This window comes from Vidua chalybeata, chromosome 3 (assembly GCF_026979565.1).
Source record: "Vidua chalybeata isolate OUT-0048 chromosome 3, bVidCha1 merged haplotype, whole genome shotgun sequence".
Classification (NCBI taxonomy): Eukaryota; Metazoa; Chordata; class Aves; order Passeriformes; family Viduidae; genus Vidua; species Vidua chalybeata.
Genome location: NC_071532.1, coordinates 12,510,785 through 12,537,663, shown reverse-complemented (window position 1 = coordinate 12,537,663; position 26,879 = coordinate 12,510,785). Strand labels below are relative to the sequence as shown.

The window sequence follows — 26,879 nt, the reverse complement described above, 5'->3', positions numbered from 1 at the left end:
CCTCCTCACTTCCAAAGAATCACAATCCCTATCATTTCTTGATTGTTTTTCCCAAGACAGCCTCTGACCATCACATCACCCGCCAGTCCTTCTCTGTTCACAAATAACAAGTCCTGTGGGGCACCTCCCCTGGCTGGCTTCCTCACCAGATATGTCAGGAAGTTCTCTTCCATGCACTCCAGGAATCTCCTAGACTGCTTCCTCTCTGTGTTGTATTTTCTAGCAGACATCTGGTATGCTGAAGTCTGCCCCAACAGTAAGGGCCAAGGATCACAAGACTTATCCCAACTGCTTTTAGAATATTTCTTCTGCCTTTCCCCTGAGTCTTACTCATAAACACTCAACCCTAACGTCCTCATTGTTCAACTCCACACAACTGAGGCACTCCCTAACACACAGGGCTGCTCCACTGCCTCTCTTTCCTTCCCTATCCCTTCTCAAGAGTTTACAGCCGTTCATTGCAGTGCTCCAGTTGTGCGAGTCATCCCAGCACGTCTCTGGTAGCAACTCTGTTACAGTTGTCCTGCTACACCATGGAGCCAACATTTGTTGCAGTAGCATCTTGAAATGCTGTGCCACTCTGTAAAATAGAAGTTCTGATTCCTGCCTCAATAGCTGTGTTTCTTGAGACATGTCTCATGCTTACCTTATTGTGCAAGAGCCTGGGTAAAAATCAGTGAAATTTCAAAGAGTGGGAAATCAGCCAACATGCAATAATTTTAATATGTTTTTTGTGAGTTAAACATTTGTTAAGTACTAAGCATAAAGAATTTCCCTAGATAAAAAGGAAATTAACTAGTCACCTCAAGATTTATCTATCTCAAATTCCTGAATAAAGTTTTGAGTTTGATTGATAAATGTGAGCATACGTAATTTTAGAACTTGGTGACTTTACTGATGACCTGTGAAAAGTTTTTCATATCGATCAAGTGTGAATAACAATTTTATGTGGTAGTTCCCACTTCCGAGCCCTTGATGATAATTTTTGTGAAGTGAAATATTAGGTAGACAGAGTTCTGCAAACACAGAAGCTTTAAATAGGTATTTCTTTTCAAAATTGCTTCTTGGTGTATTTTAGGAGTGCTTTGCTTTCAAAAGGTCTTTGACTATTATAGTAATAGGGTATTTATTGGATCTATGGGACAGACTATTTTGCCTCCAGTCCGTATAAATATTGTGAGAGGACCCACTCAGTGCTTAAGGCAATAAATCTGCCTTCTTGGCTGGATTCCTATTTTAAAGTAAAACACAGAGTCAGTTAACTTGACAGCTGTATTATATTCCTCTGCTTACTATGAAGTCAGTAAGTTATTTTTGCAAAAATCATAAAGGGCATTGTATTCAAATGTGGAGCATGCTTTTTCACAGTGAAATTAAAAGGGGCTGTAAATACTCATTCTTTTGAAAATTGAGTGTTTTCAGGTCAGGCCTTGGCTCCTTTATCTGAAAAAATGAGATTGTAATATTTGCTTACCTCTGCAAAGAGCTTTTGGATTTATATATGAAGAGCATCATGTCAAAAACTGGCCATGTCAATTAGTAGCAGAACATGAGAGCAGGTACTTCATGCATTCTTGAAAATGATAGAAGTGCAAACTGAAGGAATTCTTTTATGGCCAAGTTGGAGAACAGGTCTGAAAAAGCCAAGGTCAAGTCATCGACTTCTATCATTCTTTCTAATGTCAAAAAGTTAAACTAAAATTTGTACTTAACCATTTTCTTCTCTGCTCTTTTGACCACCTGGAAAACTGACTAATTTCATGTTTCATCTTCTGTGGTTTATGTTTTCTTTTCTACCTTAGAAATGCCAATAGAGGCTGATCAACAGGAAGATGGAAAGAAGGAGTGCTACTACAATCTGAATGATGCTAATTTCTGTGACAATGTGCTTACATCCAATGTAACCAAACAGGAATGCTGCTGTACCTTGGGTGCTGGTTGGGGTGATAACTGTGAAATCTTCCCATGCCCCGTTGTTGGAACTGGTAAGAGAAGGCCTTCTGTCCCTTTGCAAGCTTTTGAAGCATTGTGTTTGTGTTAACAGTGTCCTTTGCCTTCAGAGAAGGGTTGCCCATTAAATCCCATATTTTGTAGTATTTAGTCATGACTTATCCATAGGAACCCTCCACAGAGGAAAGGGTGATAAGAATAATTGTACCAGGTGTAAATCCATTGGCTTCTCTGCTGTTGCCCTAGAGATAAAAAGAGCCTGTTACTGAATAGTGATTTTAAGCAAATATCGATTCTCACAAGAGCTTTTTCCAGATGCTATGGTAACATGTTAGATTTTTTCCACAAGCTGGAAAACGAAGGTAACCATTACAACATTTTTGAGACTGCAGCTATTCTTTGTAATGCTGTTTCTACAGCACTACAGCTTACCAATATATATTATGGCATTAGTTTTACATTTTGCAACTTACTGAGCATCAGTTAATAATACTCTGGTTAACAATGGTTAATAATAACCATTGTTTAACCTCTAAATATTAAATTAGACAAACAGAGCCATGTGATATTTGTCACAAATTTTGAAAACAGTACTTGAAACATAAACAAGGATGGCTGAAATTCAGAATCCAGCTGGAAAAAAATCACAGGAGAGAACATGTATAAGCCTTGAGATTAAATGCTAAAGATTACTTTTCACAGAAATGCATCCTCATGTTTAATTCCTGTTTTAACTACACCTTAGAATCAGTCAAATTGAAATTAAATGCAAAATGAAAAAGGGGCCTCTCTGCTTGGATTGGTTTGTTTGATTCTGTATAGTCTCCAAGACACTTGAAATAATTTCTCTCTGTAATGCACACCATGTTCTCCTGTTGCAGTCAATTAGTGTTTTTCCTGTATGAGGACTGAAGAATGTGGACGGGGTTTGTATCTCAGTTGGAGTATGCCTAGATTACAGCTTGCAGCATAGGTCAGAGAGGCCCATGCTAGCTTTAATTAAGATAATTTGGCTACTGGTATTGTTATAACTGCAGTGCACCATGAAACCTAGTAAGGACCACATTCTCCTGCCAAAGAGCAGGAGAAATGAGTTTGCCTGGAGCTATGTGATGCTGCGGGTACCCCAGCGAGGATTGTGAAAGCTAGCTCTGCAAACTGAGAGCAGGGGAAAGTCAGGCTGTGGCATTTAACATCCCCCATTAAACTAAAGGTGTGTATGATTGCCTGATAGATGTAAACAAGGCTAATATCTCAAAGTACCCTGAAATACATGTAACACTACATATGTGAATACTTTCTTCTTAAACAACATCATTTTTTTTCTTTCTCTCCCAGCTGAATTTACTGATTTGTGTCCTGAAGGAAAAGGTTTCATTCCCTCTGGAGAATCATCTTACGGGCTTCTTGCTCAGAATTACAAAGGTCAGTACTGACTGTATTAAGTTTAATTATTTCAGAAGTTCTGATAGTTGATTGACTAGAAATGTGAGCCAGGAATGTAAGCATACTAATTCAAACTTTATTAGGTGATAAAAACAGTTTGTAGTACAAAACATTACTGAAAATCGTCATTCTACAGGTTGTTAAGAATGTCAATTACACAGTCTCTGTAATATTCTGGTTTAATTTCTACTAACTGCTATATACTGTGGGAATAGGTGCTGTGACCACAAACCACAGATACTTGTTTACAAATGGAATACAATGCCAGCTTAAATTTGTAAATATATTATGGGGAGTTGGAAGAGAGGAAATAGTTCTGTTGAACATTTGGCCTGCAAGGGCAAATGAATATTAAAACTGAAGAGAAGTTCAGCAATGATATTTTAATTACAGAACATCATGTAATAATTATTGGTGGTAGTCCAGTGGTAGTAAAGAAATCAGAGTGATAGAAGTTGGTGAAGGTGGGTGGGAGGGAGCTGGCATCACCAAGAAGGAAAAGTGAGATCAGCAAAATTTCTTTTCAGTTTTGAGAAGTAGCCATCAACATTAATAATTTTTAAGACTGTCACAGAGCTCATCTTAAAGTCTCTGAGAGTATTTTTGTTGAGGGATTGTTTAAGGGTGTTGTTTATCTTTACAGATCTAAGATTTCTGTGTATATTCACAATGGGGGTTTGGAACTTGCTGTGTGTGCAGCATATCCAAATTCGTCTCAGATAAAATCTGTGTTGTTTTTGTGCTACCTCAGGGTTAGTAATATCTCTAGCTGCTATAAATACTGAAATGTGGAAATAGTTCACCTGGAAATATCTTCCACAAATCCCTGCCATAATAAGACTTTTTCCCTTTTCCGTAAATTTATATTGTGAAACCTTAGGAATGGCACAAAGGACAAACACTAAATAGATAAATAACTTTTACTAATGTACTCTTTTCGTAATATGATCTTTCTCTGTTACACTAACTTAAATGTTACTGTTGCTTTTGTCCACAAGCTTCTGCTTGTAGGAGCAATTCCTGTGTTCTTATTGGAATTATTTGTCAGAAGTGAATAGCCTGCTAACCTTCCTTGGTTTTGCTTTCAGGCTTTCCCATTTTTCTCCAGAAACAAATCTGTGTTCCACAGGAAAAAGACAGATGTGAACATGACATTTCTTATTAATCTTTGCATTATTCTTGCTGCTAAACAGTCAAAATATTTAATGTTTGTAGCCACTTAGTGGCTGGAAGAGTGGATGTAAAAATAAATAGTTTTCTAAATCGTTCAGTTCTTCTGGAAAAAAGGAAGCATTTGAATGATTCACCTTTAAAACTACTGTATAGCTGGAAATGACAGCTTTGGTATAAAATCTGTGGTGTCCCAGAATAAATGGGGAGTAAATATATAGAAGACAGTGAATTAAAACAATTGGTATTGAGAGAAGAATGACCTACTTTAAGTTGTGCCTTTTATTGCCATTTTTACTACCAACCTAGCTTTAACAGATTACTCTAAGTAGGTCTAGCGAATGAAAAGTAGTCTGGAAAAAAGGAAGTGAATGGAATTCCAACAGTAACAAATACATAAATATAAGACTGGGAAAAAATGTGTACAACTGTGAAAAGCAATATATGAGCTGGCATATATTTTCCATGAAACCTCCCTGAAAACGTTTAGCCTCATTTGAAAGCATGGTAGATTCTCTTTGTCAGCCATCACTAGTTCTGTAGTGATTGCCACCCTGTGTTCAGCCACAGACACAATTGGTCCTGTGAGGGGGAAGGCTGCACTGAAGTTGTGCTTTCAGCAACAAAGCCATGAGCAGTGCAGATAGGAAGATTTCCTACTGTGCACAGCACAGTCACCAAACTCTGCAAAGAGAAGAGCAGTCAGAGAGTGCATCCGTAAGCATAACTGCTTAGTTAGTTTGGTAAGCAGATGGTGTGCTTAAATTAGACCCATAGTGGGAATTCCTTCAGTAAAGCAAATTATATGGGAAAATACAGGCTATATTGTTCATCTCTTTTGCTTGGAGTTAGGAGCAATGTGATACCAAAGGAATGAAAGGGAAACTGCAGATTATTTCAGTCTCTGTGTGCCACAGGAATTAATTCTGACAAGGGGAAGTAATGGTCCACCAATTTTTCCTTTTCCATTCTGGCTACATAGCCTTTTCCACACCGGTTGTCTGATGGGGTTTTTTTCTGTGGGTAACTGTGCTCCTGGGATTTTCTGTTTAAACTGAAGTTTGCTTGAACAGAGAAGTGTATAGAATTTATTCCATCTTGCTTGTCTATGTGGCATCACAATTAAAATGGTAACACAGCCTTTAATGTTTTCTCCCCAGATGCTGATGAATGCCAACTCTTTGGACAAGAAATCTGTAAAAATGGCTTCTGTTTGAATACGCAGCCAGGTTATGAGTGCTACTGCAAGCAAGGCACATACTATGACCCTGTTAAGCTCCAGTGCTTTGGTAAGTTTATTTAAAGTGGTCTTGTCACTATAATGGTATGCAGATGGGCAAAACAAGCAGACTCCTACAGCAGGATTCCCATCAGAGCTGTGGCATTTCCAGTAAGGGGAGAAACACTGGGCCTCCGGACTCCTGTAGCAGTTTTGTAAGACGCATTGGGTCATTTCCCTTTCTTCTGCTTGGCTGAGCAGCAATTCTGGATGACATAGCTGTGGCATGTAGAGCAGGGTTTGCTTTATTTGCCTCCTTTTTCAGCAAATTACTCCCATGAGTTTGCATCTCCAGAACAGCCTTTTGTGCTCCTTTGAGTGCATAGTCAAGAGCTGGTGCCAGCCTTAATGCAGGCAGCAAAAGTGATCAGAGGGGGCTCCCTCCTTACATGCACACTGCTGCTTACTCTGCCAAGGAACAGTTTAACCTTCTTTCTTTGTATATGGGGCGAGCAGTGAAATGTTGAAGCTCACCTTTCACTTGGTAAGTGTTCTAGATTTACTATATTAAATGAAATTGATGCAGACTTTTTTTTTTTTTTTGTTTGTTTCAAGGATAGCTATTTTCCACAATGAGTTAATATGAAATGTGAAATTACAGTTGAGGTCATTGATAAGCCCATTTTAGCCTGCACAACCTTGTACTCCTTTGGTCCTGGTATTCAACTGAAAATTACTCACGACCATGACCCTGGCTTTTGCTTTGTAAGCAGAGAACCATGTATAATGTGCAGAATAGCCTTTTACCTTGGGATTCTATGATTGTTCTTTATAAAGGGTGGGATTTTAACTGATTAAATGTAATTTATCTGAAGTGGCCTGCCCTTCCCTTTGAGCTAAATTTCAGCTTTTGCTTTCCGAGACAAACTAAGAAAAATAACTACCATGGCTAGGTAAGGTGATCCCTTCTTCTGGCAAGCTCACGAGGAATCACTAAGAGTATGCCCACCTCTAATGCCTGCTGGCATTGTCCTAAAGGGGGATGAATGTGGGAATCAGTGGCAGCTATACTGGGTGCAGGGTAATCCTGGCACTGCAACCCCTCCAACAAGCCTCCTTATCCTCCCTAGTACTTCTCCGTACTAGCTCACTAAGACTTGAGGATCAGAGATTAGCATCCTTCAGATGTCTGTCCTTCTCCATGGGCACAGGCAGGATTTTTTTGCCAGCAACGGATATTTGTGGTAATTTACAGAAGGCATGCAGGGAAGTCTGCTCATAATATAGGAAAAGAGAAACATAGATTAACACAATGCAAATACTTTGTGCTGGCTTTCCTTGATACATTTCCTTCCATTTTAAAGACACGGATGAATGTCAGGACCCAAACAGCTGTATTGATGGCCAGTGCATTAACACAGAAGGATCTTACAACTGTTTCTGTACACACCCAATGGTTTTGGACGCAACAGAAAAGCGATGCATCAGACCAGCAGATTCGAGTGGTATGATCCATTATACGTATTACTGAAGTGAGTACACCTCTACGAGGTGGTGCTGACATGGCTACAGACCCGAAGTCTAAGCTTAGACTGGGTCATCCTTGGATGAGGCTGCTCTTCTGGAGGATTTTGGAAGGCAATGCTTGGACCATCGTCTATTGATCCAGAAGGCATCATGATGTAGGACTCCACAGTGCTCCACTTTGCCTATACAGACAGGACATTGCTGGAAGTATTGTGAGATTAGGCTCAGGCTGAGGAGTCTTCAGCCAGTTCACCAGCTCTGCGTCTGCCTTGTCCAGCCTTGTAGGTAATGAGGCACAGCCTGCTTGCTGTCTCAGTAAGGCTGGGGTTTGGCTGCAGGCGAAGTCTCGAGATTCAGTTCTACCAAAGTAAAATAAAAACAGGAATGACAGGGTATAGGAGGAAATAGCTAAAATTTTATGTGTGCTTTCAATTGATTAGCTTTGAAGGTACATTGAGCTCACAGTTTCAAGCTGTCAGCTTCAATGTCACTGTTAAAGTAACATTTTTGTGTTTTCTTTTAATTTCAGTAGACACTGATTTCAGAAAAAAATGTTAGATATTATGAGATTCTTGGAAACGTCTCAGAAATCCAGAGCATTATGCAGTCTGCACAGCTTTGTCTATGCCACTCATGTCTTCGAATGAAGTGTTACAATGGGTTTGATTTACTGCTGGCACTGTATAGCCATAAATCTAAACTTCTGGTTCCTGCAACTTGCAGCAAGTTTTCCTGAGATGCTTCTGTAAAAGGAAATGGGAATGCAGACTGAATGCCTGCTTTAGTCACTCCAAATTGTAAGGCTGATATTTTGAGGACAATGTGGTCACCCTGTTGTGCGGAACTGTGAAAGAACCACAACATTTCTATTGTTCAATCTTCAGTTAAACAAACCAAGAGCAGGATTGTCCTTTGGGTTTATCTAGGATGTGAAGAGAATGCAAGAGCCCAAAGGGTCTTCTGTCATGAGACATTTGGCTGACACAGCAGTGATCATCTCAGCCAGCACAGAGCGCTCAAGCTTTGTATCGCTACTGGCAATGTCCTCCTCACACAGAGGGGGAGGGGGCAGGCTGGTTCTTTTGCTGCCAGCAAAATTTGGAGTCGGTTGCAGAGACCCACTGCTGCTTTTCACTGCATATTCTGGCAAGCTTAGTAGAATAGGTGTCTTAAGTTGTGATCACCTTTATGGTTTCAGAACTCAGTTTTGCTCTTGAGCAAGGTTTCAGTTCTGTACTCACCCATGCATAATGTAAAATGCAGGAAATTGATATGCACAGACAAAACAGAACCCTGGTTTGTGACAACACTTATTTTTCACTCTGTGTTGGAACAAAATCAAAACCTTGCAGATGTCTTCACAAAACTATTGTGCTGAGGTTTTTACATTCCAAGTGGAAGATTAAGTTTACAGTTCCTCTCCTTCCGATCAGCAGTGATCAGAACTTGCTGGGACTGGGAATGGTTTCTTCTGAGATCTGTGTCAAAACTATTATGCCTCTGAAATATTCCAGCCTTGGAAAAATACAGATTTTTGTTAATGTTCATAAGAATGTGACAGTAGTTCACAGCAGTGTTCTGTCTTTAACAATAGCTGTAAGTGGATGATTAGAGACCAGGAGGGCAGATAAACAATACTTCTCTTCACCCTCCCCAGCACTCTCTCAGCCTCCAGCTATTTTCAGCTCAGGGGATTTCCTGAGACTGATGTAGTTTGTCTGTTTAGTTAATGGGACTCTCTCTCTTCCAAGTATTTGTCCAGTCTCCCAGGGAGCCCATGTAAAATTTTTGTTCAGCTCTGCCCTAGTTGTAAAAGTTTTTTCAGATGCATTGACAGCAATATAAGAAAAGCAAAATAACAACTTTTAAAGATCCATTGTGTGGATGGGTGGATGGAATTCCTCAAACATTCACCTCTCTCCCAATGCTGGTTTTTGTCAAGCTCTGTTAACTTCCATGGGAGCCGAGCTGAATCCGTGTTAAGTGTTCAGAAATGACTATGATTTAGAAAGATCTGGTTTCTGGATATCCAACAAAATGTGCTTTTAAATTGGCCTAATGTGACAACTCAGAACCTTTTAAGATTTTTCCAAAGCTGAACATTCAAGGGATGAGCCACCTCAGGCACTTAAAAAAGGTCGTGACTTTTAAGCTTAAATTTGTATTCAGCAAAGTCTAAGTTATTTTTCTAATCTAAATTTATAAAATGTATCATTATACCAGTGTCTTATTTAAATAACAGTGCTGTGATGATGACCTAATGCTGTCTTCTCCCTCAGAACAAACTGAAGAAGCTGAGGTCTACCAGGACCTTTGCTGGCAGCACCTAAGTGACGATTTTGTCTGTAGTCGACCGCTAGTTGGAAAGCAGACCACGTACACGGAGTGCTGCTGCCTGTACGGGGAGGCCTGGGGCATGCAGTGCGCGCTGTGTCCTATGAAGGAGTCAGGTAAGGAAACGCACACGTCACTGCTGGGAACCAAAGCTGAAGCACTTCATCGCTTCAATCCCTTGCATTTGTACCTGTGCCAATAACGTGAGAAAGAGCAAAAAACCCCTAGCCCCTCAAGTTAAGAGAAATGGGTTACCAATAAGGACTGAAGAATTTCCAGGGAATATAATTTAGTGTTAAAAAGAAAGCTGGGTGTTGTATTTTCAAAAGACTGTATTTTGTTTACGTGTTTGGGAATCAGATATTCTTCCATGATATTTCAGGTAGAAGGTGTTACTTGTGGAGACTACAAAAGCTGAATGGATACAGAGAGAAATGTCATTGACACACAGATTTCTTTCTGGGGACTGGAGAAGGGGCCAGTGGAAGCAGCATAGGTATATGTCATGCTTTGCCTGAGATACATCAGCCCTGGTTACACAGTCTGGTGATATGATACAAACTTCTCCCCCCTGTATAAACTGTTCCAAGGTCTAGTTTGGATGCAGCTTTCTTACTATAAATGCATCTTTCAGTGACATATCTTTCCATGTAGGAATACCAACCTGCACTGGTAAAGCATTTTATTGTGAACATTCCTGGATTTTCACTTGGGCCTGAGTTACTCTAATGGTAATGTTGTGGCTAAAGCAATACATGTTTTACTTGTAGGAATAACCCAGGAATTAAAAAAACTACAAAGAGAAGCTCAGTGAAGCATTAATGTGGTTGTTTCTGTCTGCTTGGTTGTATGCTTTTATAATTTACTTGCAAGGTCCCTGAACCTGTTCTTAGATATCTTTACTTGTTTGAGTTTGCTTTGGAAATGCAGCAACTGAAAAAAAGCATCTGATTTTGATGATGTTGGCTGGAGTAACTGCTGGCTGATGCTTACCCCAGGAAGAGACTGAAGAAGAAAAACAGGGCATGACAGCAGCTTGATTTATAAGATTTGGAAATCTCTGAAATGTCTTTGTCAGAACAAATCTTATATGAGGACATCAAAATACTATACCTGCTAGAATAACAAATGCAGTGGAAAGAAATGTAATGTTGCCCTGTATTTGAAAGATAAATACAGGGCAAGAGCAAATAGCAAGAATCGTTGCTATGGCATGGAACTCCTCAAGTGGAAAGATTGAGCAGATTAAAGGAGTTTTTCTTCGTACAAAGTTCACAAATGGTGAGAGTGACCCATCTGTGTCATGCAAGCATGCAATCCTGAGGGAGCAAAGAAGAGCTGTTCCTGTTAGAGTTAAATTAGGTACAAGATTTACTTCTGGAGATTTCTAGCTAGGTACATTTAAAGCAGGATAAATCTGAAAAGAAAGAGAAGGACCACCAACATGGTCAGGCAAAGAGAACCTGCCTCACAAGGGAAGATGAAAAATTTCAAGCATAGCTATTGAATAAAGGCTGCAAATTCTAAGACTCTTCTCTAGAGCACAGTCATGGAGGATTCCCAGAAGCTTTTAATTTAAACAAAAGTGCAGGAAAAAAAAAAATTGGAACTATTTCAGTCTGAAAATACTAGATGTGTTTTGATCATTAGGAACACAGGATTCTGGATCCTGTGCCAACAGTAGAGTGCAAATCCCCACTAGCTCGATGAAGAAAATTGAGAAATTCATTTTAAAATTACATGGAGGTTCCCAATGGATAACATCCTAAATATCAGTTGGATGATCCTTAGTCAAAGCTGAAGAGCATTATGTTGGATAATGAAATCTTTCTCCCTCCAGACACGAAATAACTTTTATGCAAAGTTTTATTTGCATTGAGAAATATCTGCTTTAACTGAAACTGAGGCATTCTTTGATCCCAAATACTTTAAATTATCCCTATAGATTGGAACAAAGCTAAAAATAAAAGCATGTTTATTATGTCAGAACAAACATACAAGCTGTCATTTCTTTAGTGGAGATGGTATGTGCTCATTTGTCCTCACACACATGTGCACTCACCCACACAGAAACCTGGAAGCCTTTCTCTGTGTTCAGGAACGTTTACCAAGAAAAATTTAAAGCTGACTGAACTGAATAAATGATTCATTTGACATGTCTTCAGTCTGTAGCACTTAAAGTGATATCATTGGCTCAAGAGAGTGCTTTCACACCTCCAGGCCATCAGGTCACAGGTTCAAGTCCTGGCTGGGGAACCTGGAATTTCTCCATTTTTAAATACTTAGGTATTGTGTTGGCTGGGTGTACTCCTGAAGGTGTTTGCTTATTTCCCCAGTTAGGGGCTTTCTGAAGATTTTTAACACATGTTATAGAAGACCTGCCGATGTGAAAAGCATTATCACCACAAGACTTTCACCATGAAATGAGTTGGATCATAGTACAGATCTGTGGTTTCCTTTTACCTTGTTTATAGTCCCATTGTATTTGAAGATCTAGTCACCACCCTTAGAAAGAAGGAAATACAGGCCTACCACTGTAAGTGATACTTTTGCAAGTCCCTTCTAAAGATATTAATGCTTTATTAAAAATAATCTCTAGCTTTTGTAACCCAACTTTTCTTTAAAGTGCTTCCATTTTTCATGATTAAGATTTAAATATCCTGTTCAAGTGGGACCCAGCATAAAACCAGTGAGAAGATAGAGCACTTTTGTAAGAATTTATCCATATTAAGCAAAAAGAAATACAATCTTAAATCAGCCTGAAAACAGAACTTACATGGTTGCTACTGTTTCTAAAAACTACTAATCAGTGCTTAATTAAACAAACTCCACTGAAATTACTCCAAACATTCAGAGACTGAGACAAAAATAAGTAGCATTTTTTGATATTGCAACAAATATCAACAGCAACATCTTAACAGTAAGACTGATAAGTATTTTGATGACAACATTGAGGAACAAATTCAAAGTATTAGTTCAAAGTCCTGATCAAAATACTGCAAACACGAGCTGTAGTGCTGTAGTTGAGTACATCTGACTTGTGCAAACAAGGGATGTAAAGACATTGTTTGCACTTACATTATTATCTTTTGATATCATCATGGCATATAAAGACTTTCACAGATTTCATCAGTACCAAAATGTTGACTACTGAAGTGTATTCTCTCTGAGCTCATGTGTCATTAGTCTGTATTTGCCCAAAGAGCAGTAATAACTGTTTAATAATTATTCTTAAAAAACTTCTGTGTTATTTAAGGTTTGTCATTGGCAATCTGTAGAAATTGACCAGTTGAGGAAAATTAGAAAATTGGATACTTTTTGGTTTAGAAAACAACAAAACAACAAACAACAGCAAAACATCTTTTCTTCATTTCACCCACCCAAAAAATACATGTTGGATGCCTGGCCTTTGGAAATTTTGCTTCCTTGGTCAATTTCCTCTTAGTGCCTACCAGCCCAACTTTCTCCATCCAGAGTCCATGGTCTAGTAACTGGTAGCAGGACAGGCACCAAGAGGTTTAGCAGCTGGGTCAAAGCCTCCATGCCAGAAAACAGAGCAACTGGCCCAGACTGAAAAAATCTGAAATATAAAATAAAGCCATATACACCTCAAGTTAACTTGAACTTGTAGGACCTGAACTATAAAAGTTCTGAGACTCCAGAAACTCCTGTGAGATCCTTAGGGGACGGGAATGAATTTTAGGCAAGGTGTATGGTTACAGGAAATTTGAAGAGAGGAGATAGAACTAACAACTAGAAAATGTTGAGTAATGTGGTGTGCAGGGGTCAGCATTTAATTTAGAGAGACAGCCTATTTTTGTATTTGCAAAATGATAGTTTTGAGGCTATTGCAGTGCAGTACCACCTTTGCTTCAATAACACCTTAAGATGCTGGTACGGTGGTATTAGGAGCCCCTGAAGCAAAGAGATGTCAGTCAGTTAAGGAGGGTACTTTCTTTTCTGCAGCTGGCTGCCTGGAGAAGCTTTCATACAGAAACCCAGGGTGAGGTAGGTCTGGGACTCAGCAGCTTTAGCAGATATTTTAATAACTGTTGAGAGTGGGGGTACATTACTACATCTGTAACTTAGACTTTTTTGGTGTGAGTACTAAGATAATGTCATGAACACATTCTTAGGCAACTGGAAAAGGCACCAGCATTCAGTTTATCAGCCTGCTTATTTGTATATCCTTAGAAATTCTTTTTCTACTGTTAAGCTTTAAATTCTATTACTTAGTGGGGTTTTACGGAACCACTTTATGTTTAGATGATCTGCAGAAAAGACAATGGTAGATCTTCAGTCAGTAGATGTTTCAGATGTTCTTTGGGATTAGAAGTCACATAAAGAACTGCTGTTTATATTGTATTTGAAGTTTCTCTTTATCTCCACCTTAGCATTTGCAAAGACCATGCTGGAAGAACACTAGGAGTAGTGGGTGATGTGGATCACCTGGGCTGTTGTATAATGCAGGATTTCTCTTGAACAATTTCATATTGTGGCTTTTATACAGAAACCCACACCAGTGCTGGTCCTGCCAGTTTTTCCTTCCATCAGGAAAGATAAACCAGCACCCTGAGCAATATATTCCCCTGACCTGTTCTAGAGACATGCTTTACAATGAGATGCTGTCCTAGAAGTGGTTATCTCTTTCCATGGATTAAAATGGACAATGAACAACTAATTCAGATGCAGACCCTCAGAGATGCCTACGGGGAGTTGAATTCTGCCCATTTCTGGCAGAACAGATTGTTTGGACTGCATTTTTGCTGCAAAGGAACTCTGTGTATCCTTTGTAAACATTATGAGTTAGTTCTGGGCTGAGCTTCCATATTATGAGAACATAGTGTTCTCTTTAAGTTCTGGCTAATGTCATTCATGAAGATCTGGAAGTACAGGGAAAAACCAATGTGTAAAGGATGAGTTTTCATCTCTCCTCTTTTGGGATGGTAAAGATCAGCAGGAAGGCACTGGATTCACTTCTGTAGGTCATTGCTCATCTTTCCATTTAGGATGGCATTGTGCCTTATTCCTTTGTGGTAAGGACTCTGGTCAAATGGATTATCCTCTGGGCTTAAAATATTGCAGTGATTGGGCCTTGAATATGCAAATTCTTGTGTTTGGTGGTGCAGATTTTTGGCTGATTTAATTTCTGTTGAGGAAGAGTTTCAGTGCTTTTTCTGAAGGTTAGGAGAGATGTGCAGAGTAGCTTTAGCTAAAGGTCTTTCTCATGGAACCTCACATTCCAAGTGTACATGGAAATCAGCAAGGAGTCAGAAGGCCATGTGCAAAGTTGTGTCAGAAACAACCTGACTTTTACTACAACTTTTAACTATCTACTTGGAGCAAAAGGAATGGGAAGATCATTTTAGAAAGCTTGAGCAGCATTAGTAGAGGAACAAAAGGTCACTACCAAGAGGTTTTGAGACAGTCAATTTGTCTCAAAAGCAAGAGCTTTACAACCACTGTGAATCTTTTTCAGGGATTTCATTTAGAGTGTGTTCATGAGAGAATATGAACATCCTTCTTAACTAATGGAAAATAACCTTTACGACTGACACCCTGACCTTCTTTCATGTGCTGTAGAATAGATATCAATGCTGTTCACTGCAAACCTTAGCATCTATCCATGGGCAACATCAATGAAAGCTTTCAAAATTGTCAAATAGCACAATTTAATACAGAGCAGAAATACCTTTAGCTTTGGTTCTCATATGACACAATCTCCTGAGACAGCATAAACTTAACCAGTTGAGATTGATGTCCAGAACCTTTGGTGAAACTGTTGTATTCTTAAATAATTTGAAGGATCTGATTTGGTTTCTTAGTCTTGGCTTCTTTTGTGTGTGTGATGGTGACAATTCTGAGGAGCTGGAACAGAAATAAAGCTTTCTTTATGGGCAGGAGCTGGACTGGCTATGGTGTAGTTGTTTCATGGTTGTGTCAGGAAAAACTTTTATATAATATTTTTCTTTAAATACATGAAATTTGGAATAATGTTTCTGACATTAGGATTTTTAGGCCTCTGGGTACAAAGAAGACTCACAAGGGCTTGCTCAGTTACAACTATATATGCAAATTAGATGCACATTTGCACAGCTGCATTTTTGCTAGCAAGCACCTAAAAGCCACTTGGTCCATACAATTTATATTATGTCATCTCTGTCAGCCAAGCTTTCATCACCAATTACAGCTAACATCTGTGACAGTACACATGTGTGTCTAGATGTAATCCCCTAACACTTGTTTAATATGCAATACTTCTGACTTAAAAAATGTCCTTTACATTTTTAGAAGCATACATCAGCTTCCTTTTATAATAGCCACCCTAAGTTATACAACAAGCTGTCTCTATGCTTCATTTGCAAGTTATGAGAAAAACTTAGAAACACATGAACCAATGTAGACTAAGCTATATTAAAAACAAAGGGTTTTTTTTTCCCTTTGAACTGTAGTTATATTGTCCCTGATCGCAGCCAAGAGATGAGTGAACAGAAAAAATAAACAGATATAGAAAAAGGTTTCTTCATTCACTGTGAATTATAGACTATTTTCTTTCAACTTTACTTGAAAGATTCATTTCAAAGTGAGTATTAATTTCTGTGACAACTAAAATGCTTCTGTCATTCAGGGGTAGTTACGTGTTCTGACTTGGTCTCTGCCCCCTTACCACCTTCTTGATCTTGGGGAGTTTCCTGTTGTCATCTCCCCAGGGCAATGTCATGCTGTTCTCCCATTTGAATACTTGCCTGCACGTTTCTGTGCACCAGTCATGCTTTCACCCACAAATCTTACAGCACTCTGTTCATGTAGTTCTCTCCCCTGGAAAACTGTGACCAACACACATCACAGTGACCCAAAATACATTCTTTTTAATTTGAACTGTAGGAACATAGCATAACAAGGGGAAAAGTTTAAAACAACAGAAAGTGTCATTGCTGTAACTTGTTCTATCCTCCACAGGGGCACTCTGATGGGTTCATTTCTGTCAGAGATCCAAGTCTCAAGTCTACCTTATTTCAAAACACCAGTTCTCATGACCTTTCCAGAATGTGGCCCCCTGTATACCTTTCAGCCATTGTACTCTCCTCTCTGCACACCCTTTTTTTCCCCTGGGAAAAAAAAAAAGGAAAAAAAAAAGCAAAAGAAAGAAGAAGAAAAAGAAAAAGACAAGCTGAGAAAGGTGGAATAGATAACTTACTGTTGTTATTGGTCCTGAATTTCTACTGTTGGTTTCTTAGGTGAGTTGCTGTTGCTCCCCTTGGGTTTATTGCCCAAGGACCTAGTGATTGAATTAACACATTATAAAAGACAACAGATTTAGTCGACACTACTTGGACAGCTAAACAGAACACACATAATTAAGAGAGTATTACAGGTATAAGACCTAAAAATGCAGACATTCAGAACTTGATTTTTGAGGGACCAATGGGGCAAGAAACAAGTTTCTGTTGTCTACATTTCTTAATTCTTCCTTAGATGTTGAACAACTTTGCATTGTCAGACATGCGATATAAAATAATCTTGCACAATCTTCAGAGTATGCAACTCTCATATATGTGAGAGCCCCAGCTCTATGGATTTTCAAAAGTTCCAACTGCTTTCTTCAAAACTAAAACATTGTTTTTACTACCAGTATCACTAATGGCAAAATTAACACTGAGTAATCTGGGAAGCCAGTGTACAGGTTCTGCTCAGCCCTTCCCATCAGATCACATTCATGTGGAAGAGGCAGTGATCCCTAAGAACTGCTTGTCTTGTCCCTCTGCCTTTCACTGACTGTTTTTTATGTGGTGGTTTCTTCCACACAAGCCAGATGAATTAGTATTTTGTGGTAGAACACAGATTTCCTTTGCCAAGAACATTTGTGGGCATCTGTGAGAAAGTGCTTTTACTATTCTGCATAGCTGTCCTGTGTGTCCATTCCATATGAATGAAGGGATCATTGTGAGATGATAACCTGTCCCCATGCATGGATGTTAATCTGGAGTTAGATGTGGGAAAGAAAGAATGATGTGCTTCTGGTCCTATGACAACTCTTAAACTGTGCTCATTATCACAGTATCTCAGTGGGAAGCTGTGCAGTCAGGGATGTAAGTAACTTTTGCTATATGTAGTTTATTTTGCCATGCTGGCTTTGGTTCCTGTGCCCTGGGATGTTGCTCTTGGGCAATGTACTTTGTTCTCTGGGAGAGAAAAGTGGTGTTCGAATATTATTATTGTATATAAATGTATTCTGGAGGGCATACCTCAAAGGAAACCACTTTGCTCTTGCAGCAGAATGTGGTGGGATTTACAATGATTTTTCAGTCCTCTGGGGAGTTCATGCTGCAGACTTGGACTGTCAGCCATGGCAGCTCTGAGTGTGCACAGACAAGCTTTGCCTGTACTGCTCCGTCTTGTGCTCTCAAAGGGCCAAGTTGTTGACCACAGAATTCAAACAGACTATTTGAACACTTCGGTGTTTTCAGTACAAAATAAAATCGTTCCAGGTGGAGGAGATACTACCTGTAAAAATAAAATTACAGTGCTGGACATCAAGTAGAGCTGTGCTCTGTACTGTCTAGAGGCAGTCTGGACTTATCCAACTATTTGCTGTCTGGGACAGTTCTACACAGCATGAGGTTTCTGGCTCTGCAACCATCTGCAATTCTTGGATTCTGTATCTGCTTAGGGCTTTTTTTCCTCCCTCTCTTTTGGTGGTTTTTCTTTCCCGTCCTTTCTCTGCCTGATTCTCAGAACACCAGGCAATCTTCACAGAACCAGAAGCTAAATAGACTGTAGCGACAGTAAGGGAGCACCTGGCTTGCTGTATTTTAACAATGTTTCTGTTTTCAAATAAATTTTATTGTATGCCTTTTAGTAAAGGGTAGTAGAAACAGAATTGACACAATTTTTATTTGATTTATAGAAGAGTCAAATTCTGCATAAGCATTTCAAACATGGACTCTGACACCTGAAATGAAGAGTTGCTTTGGTCTCAACTTGTGTTGTCTAGCTTTTAGAGAGAGGCACAAAATCAGATGTAACTCTTTCTTCTGTATATTTCCCCATGCTCTGAGCTTCACAGCCAAGGAGACTTTGAACAGCACTCACACTTCTAAGCCTGTGGGTTGAAGATACAGTTTGTAGATAAGTGTGGGCTATTTTGGAAGTATTTTTCATTATGATTTCTGCAGGTTGGCTGATAGTGCTAGAAATATTGGCTGTACCTGCCTCAGTTTACTTCCCCTAGGGAGGCTTCTGCTAGCAGCCATGGTGGTTTGGGATAACCTTTGTTCCACAGAATGAGGAGTAGAAACAGAGATAGCCCTGGAGAGAAGTGCATCAGCAGTGGGATACACAGCATCCCTTGGCTCTTGCTTCCCATGCAGAACAGAAGAACCTGACCTATAACTTTTTGTACAGTTATTGACTCAAATCTATCCCTGGTGTTATCCCTGTTATGACTTAATAGTATATATTTGGCTCATTAATATTTTAATGACATCTTTCCTGAAGAGAGAATGCTTTCTGGAAATTTTCTTTTCTGCAGATTTATGGTGTTTCTAGGAAGATAAGTTTATTTCCAGCAAATACGAACCACAGCTCACTGGGACTAACGTAATGCAGCCTGTGTTACAAGTGTGTTTACTTTTATATCTTATTTTCTTTCCCCCCTCAGAGGATTACGCCCAGCTGTGCAACATTCCTGTTCCAGGATCTCGACGGCCATATGGACAGGATGCTTTAGTTGACTTTGAGGAGCACTACACTCCAGAAACCAATCCATACTTCGTTGAAGACCGTAAGCGAGATTCTCTGTTATGTAAAAGACTTGAAATGAGATTTTTACTTCAGTTTTTTTTCCCTGTAGCCAGTTTCATTCTTCTCTTTGCTTCTGGATAGAGTGGCCTATTTATGCTTTAGTTATTCCTATGACACTGGCTTTCAGTCAGGTGTTCCAGTTCAAAAGCCAGGTTTGTATGAGAGTCCAGTTGGGCTCAGTGTATAATTAATTTTTAATCTAGTGAAACAGTTTGTGCCAAGTGTACTAAATTAGTGTTTACCAACAGTTTTACAGCTCAAGGTCAAAAGGCTTGCCAATTTTCCTTCTCACAAATTGATTTTCCTTTGGAGCATGGGACAGATTTCTCCAGAGTATGTTAAATTTAGAAGGAAAAAAAAAAAAAAAAACTCTTCCATCTTTCCACAATTTCCCAGCAGAACTTGTATGTATAGGTGAAATGAGAGCATGCAAGTGATTCTTGCTCAACAGGGAAAATGTACAGCACAATGTGATTGGAGAATACACATATGTATGGACTTCAGGCTGGATGCTATGGCCTGCCAAGCAGGGTGTGAGGGATTGTACTTGAGGAATATCAGGGCTCTTTATGTTAGGTTGGGCCCAGCTGACTGTTAAAATTTGCAGGAGATAAATGCTTACAGATTTCAGCATCTTCATCAAAATCAGGCACCCTGTACAGGTCCAGAATATTTCATCACAGTTTTAGAGAAGAAAAGTGGAAGTATCAGAAGGAGCTGGTAATTTCTCATGCTTTACATACATACAGCCTGCAAGTTGTCACTCTGCTCTTCCCCAGTCAGTGTTACCGAGTGTTGATGTGTAACTGAAATGTCACACAGCTGAAAACTACTGATTACACCACAAAAAACCCAGAACAATGACTGGGTAAGCAATCTTAATGTACTGTCAGTCTGGAAATAAACATTTCACAAGGTATATAATTTAGTGGTAAATAAATACGATAAATTATGGGAAGTTTTGAATTCACAGCTGAGACCACATCATAGAATGGCTGCAGTGGGAAGGGACCTTAAAGATCATCTAGTTTCAATCTCTTAGGGACAGTGGCTTAAGAGCTCATGGCTCTTGCTCCCATCCTATCACTGAATCAGATGGGGCATCCTGTTTAGAGCATCAGAGACTTCAAGATCACAATCCTGCTGCAGGCTGTGTGAGGAATACAACAACACATCTCATCCCGTGGCAGGGCCATGTACTTCAGTGCAATATTTGTCACTGTGCATGCAATTTCTACAGAAGCAAATACATACCTCAGAATTACAATATAGGTCCCACCAAGCTGTTTTGAACTAGAGTATATTTTGTGAAGTAGAACTTGCTGTGAGTGATACATATTTTAGTTTTAGCTAGTAAAAGTTACAACATACTGTATTCATGACAGAGAGAGGGAGAGAAAAAATATGTATATATGTTTATGCACATGCATATATGCCAACATATATATTTCTAGTAAATTATGGGGGGTTTTTTATTTGAAAAATATCTGTGTGTTTGGGAGGACTCCTTTCCCTTTCTTGGCACTGTTTTCTAAATTAGAAAAGGTCTTTACTTTAAAGGTCTCTCCTGAGCTCTCTACAAGCTCTGCCAGAGGACTCCAGCAAGTAATGAAACTTGGTTACCTACATCATGACAGTGCTCAATATCCTCAGTACTATTGCACTGAGAAGTGATTTATTAGGCTCATGAAAAAGACTGCAATGTTTCCCATTTAATGTGCACTTGTATACATCCTGTGTATTATGTATGTTCTTGAGATGTGACATCTGTCAGCGAATACTTACTTCACATTATGTATTCAGCGTCTTCAGAATCCACTTAGCTTATTACTGACCAGCTTGATCCTTACTCAGAAGCCCACCATGCTAGAAAATCCAGGATAGGAACAGTATTTGTAGTCAAAAAGGGAGGGAGTGAAAATGGCAATATGGAAGTTAAATGGATGAAGATATGGAAAGGGCAGAATAGGAAAGGAAAAAACAGGTCAGTAGAAAAGAGGGCCTCAAGGACCGAGACAGGATGGAGTAAATAAGAAAAGACAAGAGGAAAAAAACATAAGGAAGGGAAAAATTCATATTCCTAGGTAGCTTAGCAAATATATGTATCACAGCTGTTGCAATATGAATGAGTAAACAGTTTTTCAGTAAGTTGCTGGCTTGTTGGCAGAGCCACTACCTGTTACAGGACAGATGGGGAGATATAACCTACTCTATTCTACTCCAGCTCCAATTTCCCCTCTATATTCACTGTGCTATTAAACTTATGACTCAAAACACTCTCAGCTTTTTCCACAGAAGTCTGTTTGATGTGATGGGCTGCCATCTGCAGTCCTGTTACATCACTGCTCCATGAGCAGAAAGCTAGTGAAAAAAAAGTTAGAGAAACAGTTCAGTCCTAGAGACAATCTCTGAACATGTAAAACTGTAAAATAATTTTGTAAGTATAAATTCTTCCTTATATACAAAAGCATAACTGTCACAAAAGCCCTAAGGCAGGGAGCACAAAAAGCATTATACAAACCACTGAATACAAAGACAACTCTTTGTATAAGAGGTGAAAAAAAAAAAAAAGCTCAACTCTGCTCAACTCTTTGAGCTTTGACTGCTCACCATCTAGAATTATGACAAGGAGGAATTGGTAGATTATAGGTATTTGTACTGGCACCAGTCACTGAAGCACAAGCCAAAGGGCTGTTAACAAAAAACCACAACAGGAAAGCAGTCTCTGATTTCTTCTTATTTTCCTTATGGCAGCTGGGATTGATTTTTTTTAATATGTTTTCTTCTGGATAAATTATAATGCATCTCTTACCCCTCTACACACACACCTTATTTTTCTACAATCCTATTTTAAGAAATTTTCCCAAATTGCGTGACCACTTGTTTCCTTAAAGGCTGATAAACATAACAATTGAAATAAAAGGTGCTATTTAGAAAACACTGACTTACCCTTTAAAAAATAAACAATGAAATTATGGAGTTTCCATTCTACAAAAAAAAAAAAAATCACAGATTTTTAACACAAAATAAAACTTAAGAGTTAACCAAGTTACTCAGTTTCCATCTTGAAATGTATCACAGCACTTTTCTGGTACATTTAAAACTCCAGATGGTGCAGCTCTGCTAAAGCTGACCTATTTTCTGCAAAGTCAAGTCACATTCCAGTAAACTTCTGAGAGAATTTCAGTCTTCCACTATATATTTGGGTATACTGATTCAATAGCTTTGTGACCTACTTGTTTGCAATTCTTTCTCCTCCCAGGTTTCCTGAACAGCTTTGAGGAGCTACAAGCAGAGGAATGTGGTATTCTGAATGGATGTGAAAATGGCCGATGTGTAAGAGTGCAGGAGGGCTACACCTGTGACTGCTTTGATGGTTATCACCTGGACATGGCCAAAATGACCTGTGTTGGTGAGGCTAGCATATCACCTGTAATATCCCCTGTTATCTCCTGCTAGTCTGTCAGTTTACTCAGTCATTTGACCTTAAGAGACCTCGAACAGAGGATTTAGGGATGATCACCTGCATTGTATTAAAGTTCCAAGCTTTGTTTTATTTACTTCAAATGCTAGTAATTATTGTTACAAAAATATCTTGGTGTTCCTCAGTGCATCTCAGTCATTACAGCTGTGTTCAGTTAAGAGAGCGGAAGTGAACAGACACACATTTGTGGAATGAAGCTTAAAATTATATCAAGGCTTTAATGTACAGACCAAATGTTTTTCAAAGGCTTTATTAAGCTAGGAGGATGGAACTGGATCCAGAGCAGAAGAGTGATTTAAGAGTGGATTTTTAGAGTGGATTGAGAGCGATTGCCTATAACCAGCTGGTGAAGTTTGGCCCCTGATTTTCACAGATTTCAACAGTCAACAGACTCAACTATTTCTCTCACTCTCAGACTAGCAAATCTGCACATTTACTAACCAAGACATCTGTATCTTCAATTAAAACAACTAAACTGACAACAAATGTCATTGAGAAGATGAAGCAAAACAACCACCCCTTGGTATAGAAGCCTAGTACAGTGTGATTATTTCAATTTAAGGTCTGTGCTAACCTTGTTTAGCATTTTGCTTTGTGACACACAGCTGAAATCCCCCAGCTCTACAAGGAGGAGCTGCCTATGTGCCTTGTAATCTTCAGGACTTTATGGCAAGCTGGTCTCCTTAGTAAGAAAAGATGTGGCTGCTGTGTATGTCAGGCCAAAGCTGTGTGGTGTTGAGTGCAGGTAGTTTGTCCTCACAACTATTCAGTTGACAACACCAGTAGCTCCTAAAGTATTCAGCTGGTAAAGTACAGATGTTATGCTAAGAACTTCGAGATTCTTTCTTAAAAGTCACTTTTCAGTCATCAGATAAACACATGTAAGTGGTTACTTAATGTTGTGCAGCTGGGCTGAATTTGGACTTGGTAATCTAACAGTTTAAGGCCCTTTAACATCCTATTGATTTCCTATGATAACTTCCACCTCTTCCTAATTAATCTTTTAGAGCCTTGGCCCAGCCTAATTCCACCCAATGGGAACTGAAAATAAAGTTCTCAGGGCATTTGTGCAGATTGTTCTAGTCCTAACAATGCTGGAACTAAATGAGTATTAACTGCACACCAGACTTAAGTACATGTATCTTTTGATGTCTCCTTTTTGCAGATGTGAATGAGTGCAACGAGCTGAACAACAGGATGTCCCTCTGCAAGAATGCCAAATGCATTAACACAGAAGGGTCCTACAAGTGCTTGTGTCTCCCTGGGTACGTGCCTTCAGACAAGCCAAACTACTGCACACCACTGAACTCAGAACCAGAGAGTGAACTGGAGTAGAGGAAAATCTCCATATCCTAAGCCCATATACTCTGCACTGTATAAAGAAAAGGAAGAAAAGTATTTAACTTGAGAAGAGAAGGCGCCAGAGTAGCAAACAAAAGGGGAGAAAAGGGTTAAAATGTATCAAAGATGAGACATGATGGGTTGGTTGTTTATCAGCTTCACTGAAGTGACAGACCAAATGGACACATTGCTCTGTATGAAAGAAACAAGTATATAGTGTGTTCATAAAAAAAAATCTTTGAAAATAATCAAAAACAGTGCTGTTATTTGAAACAGAAGAGCTTTGGTTTTTTTGGTTTTTTTGTTTTGGATTTTTTTTACTATTGCTTGATTAATTTGGCATTTAAATAGTGATGGTAATATTTTATATTACTATGTCATTTTTGATTGTTCATTTCCTTGCCTACTGTTTCTTTTCAGACCTTTTTTCTGATCAGTACAAATTCTATGATACAGATATTCTTAGTCCATTTTATAAGAACTGTCACACAGGGTGATGCTCCTCCTTCCCTGGAACATTGGTCAGTGACTTTTTAAATTTGCTAGTTGTCTGCCCTGTGGAGCAGGCACCATTTGTTTTCAAATGTTTATATACCTTGGCGAAAAGTCCTTATATTCATTTTGTATCCTGTATGGTTGTTACTGCACTTAAAGTCTTTAGAACATTTCTTGCCAAGTTCAAAGCTGCTAGTGGACAACATTGGATTCCTTTTGTACATTAAACCAAAAGATTTTAGCTCACATCTCTATTGCAATGTGTAAATTGAACACAAGAGAGATCTTGTATGATTACCCTAACATATTAAAGCTGTATATTAAAACTCAATAAAATCACATTTTTTTTAGAAAAAAAAATGTACTATTTACTAATTTTGGTTTCTTTCCTCTGCTCCCCCCTCTTTTTTTTTTTTTTTTTTTTTTTTTTTTATGTTTGTTTTACAAAAATCAGCCCTCAGGTGTTTACAAGAATCAGCCTCTCAGTACTAGATTTAATTTACATTACAATAGTCTTAGGGAGTTGTCTGGCTGGTTTTTCCTTCTCATTCTGTTTTAATAAGACCAGAACCTGAATTAGTTAATGCCTGAAGTTAGGCTTCCAGGGGGAAGATTTCAAACACAGAAACTGTTTTACTTGGAAGCTGATTCACATGGATTTTTTTTTTCTTTCCTGGTTTAGGCATGTTTCCCACTAAATCTGCAAATAACGCTCTACAGTATGATGGCCTGGTTTTCAGAAATACTGAGGAGAAGGGGGAGAATTTCCTTTTCTTGATGTACCTTCCCATCAGCCCTTATTTTTCAGTGGAAGGGGAGAAAGAGATTAGGAGACTGACAGATGTTTCACTTTGACCTTCTCCAGAGTGAAAGAGCTTCTTTCAGAAATCCTGAAACAGGTCCTTTTCATATTTTTCAAATGAAATGGTTTGCTGTGTCTTTTAGACCAGTCCTGCATTAAAAGGAGAAGGATAACTTGAGATTTTTAAATTCAGTCCAATTGTCCAAAAATTAGGTTATTATTTCTCATTTCACAAAAAAAAAAATCAAAACTTGTTTTGATTCTGAATAAAATTTATTTTCCAATATTCAAGTCAACTACTGAACCAAAAATAGCATAAGCTCTATCCCTTTCAGTTCTGCACACTGCAGTAGATCTTTCTAAAGTCCATGTGACTGTAAATGTGCAGTAGCATCTGTCCTTCCCAGGACCCTTTTCTCTGTCTGCTGGAACCTGACACTAGGACTAGTGGAGATACTGTCAAAATGCATTAAAACATTCTCAATAAAACTCTGGAAAGGGGCATCTTTAGGGAAGAGATTCTTTGTGAAGTGCTGAACTCTCTTCTTGAATTAGGCAGGAGAGGGTAGAGGGCCAGTTACTCTTCTAGTCAAAAAGAGGTGGATTACAAACACTAGAGCTGGTCTATAATTACACTCACAAAAATAATTCTTGCTTACCTGCTGTGGTTAAGGAAGAAGGAGGAAAGGTCTAGTCTTATTAGTGAATGCTGTAACTAAAGAGCTCTCAGTTGTCCTGCTTAAGTTAATCCTATAATCTTAATAAAGAGCAAGGTCACAGTTACAACCTTTCAACCAGGGTTCATTCAGGATGAGCCCTGGGCTGCTTTCAGCCACCATGAAAATTCATAGACAAGACAGTGCTCTCCTGACTCCCACCTCCTCCTGCTTCAGTAACCAGTTGTGTTCACCTCTGTAAGACAGCCTAGGTCCCAAGCCACCACTGCAGCTCTCACCCCAGCCTCAGATTTTCACCATCCCAGTACTCCATCAATCCATACACAGGTAGCACCTGTTTGCAGGTGTGAGTGCCAGGACAGGCTGACAGAGGCAGACACATTGGCACAACTGCTGCCAAACTAGATATTGTCCATGCTCTCAGCAGGGAGGATTAGTTGGATTATTTGTCTCTAGCTGTTCATCAAACTTCACAGACCTCAGATTGTGCTGGCCTTTTGCTCTAGTTTGCCTTATAGATATGGTTGAAATTGGTCACAGCATTGAAAGCTACCAGTATGTTCAGAGTGATGGCTTATGCTGGCTCCATGGAAAACAAATCCCCCAGCAAACCTAAACCATCTCTTCGCC

General features: G+C 39.1%; 1 protein-coding gene across 8 annotated transcripts in view; it reads left to right on the top strand.

Moving 5' to 3' along the window:
* The window catches only part of LTBP1 (latent transforming growth factor beta binding protein 1), a 184,395-nt gene extending 159,271 nt beyond the window's left edge, over positions 1-25,124 (top strand). For 7 of the 8 annotated variants that reach the window (XM_053938697.1, XM_053938701.1, XM_053938703.1 and 4 more), the window contains 8 exons: positions 1,803-1,985; positions 3,289-3,375; positions 5,727-5,855; positions 7,150-7,290; positions 9,592-9,762; positions 19,308-19,430; positions 22,713-22,862; positions 24,100-25,124. In XM_053938697.1, the coding sequence (XP_053794672.1) occupies positions 1,803-1,985; positions 3,289-3,375; positions 5,727-5,855; positions 7,150-7,290; positions 9,592-9,762; positions 19,308-19,430; positions 22,713-22,862; positions 24,100-24,269 (1,154 nt within the window). In that variant the 3' untranslated portion in view covers positions 24,270-25,124. The remainder of the gene's footprint in view (positions 1-1,802; positions 1,986-3,288; positions 3,376-5,726; positions 5,856-7,149; positions 7,291-9,591; positions 9,763-19,307; positions 19,431-22,712; positions 22,863-24,099) is intronic. The other variant, XM_053938699.1, reaches the window with a different exon arrangement.
* The last annotated feature ends 1,755 nt before the right edge of the window (positions 25,125-26,879 follow it).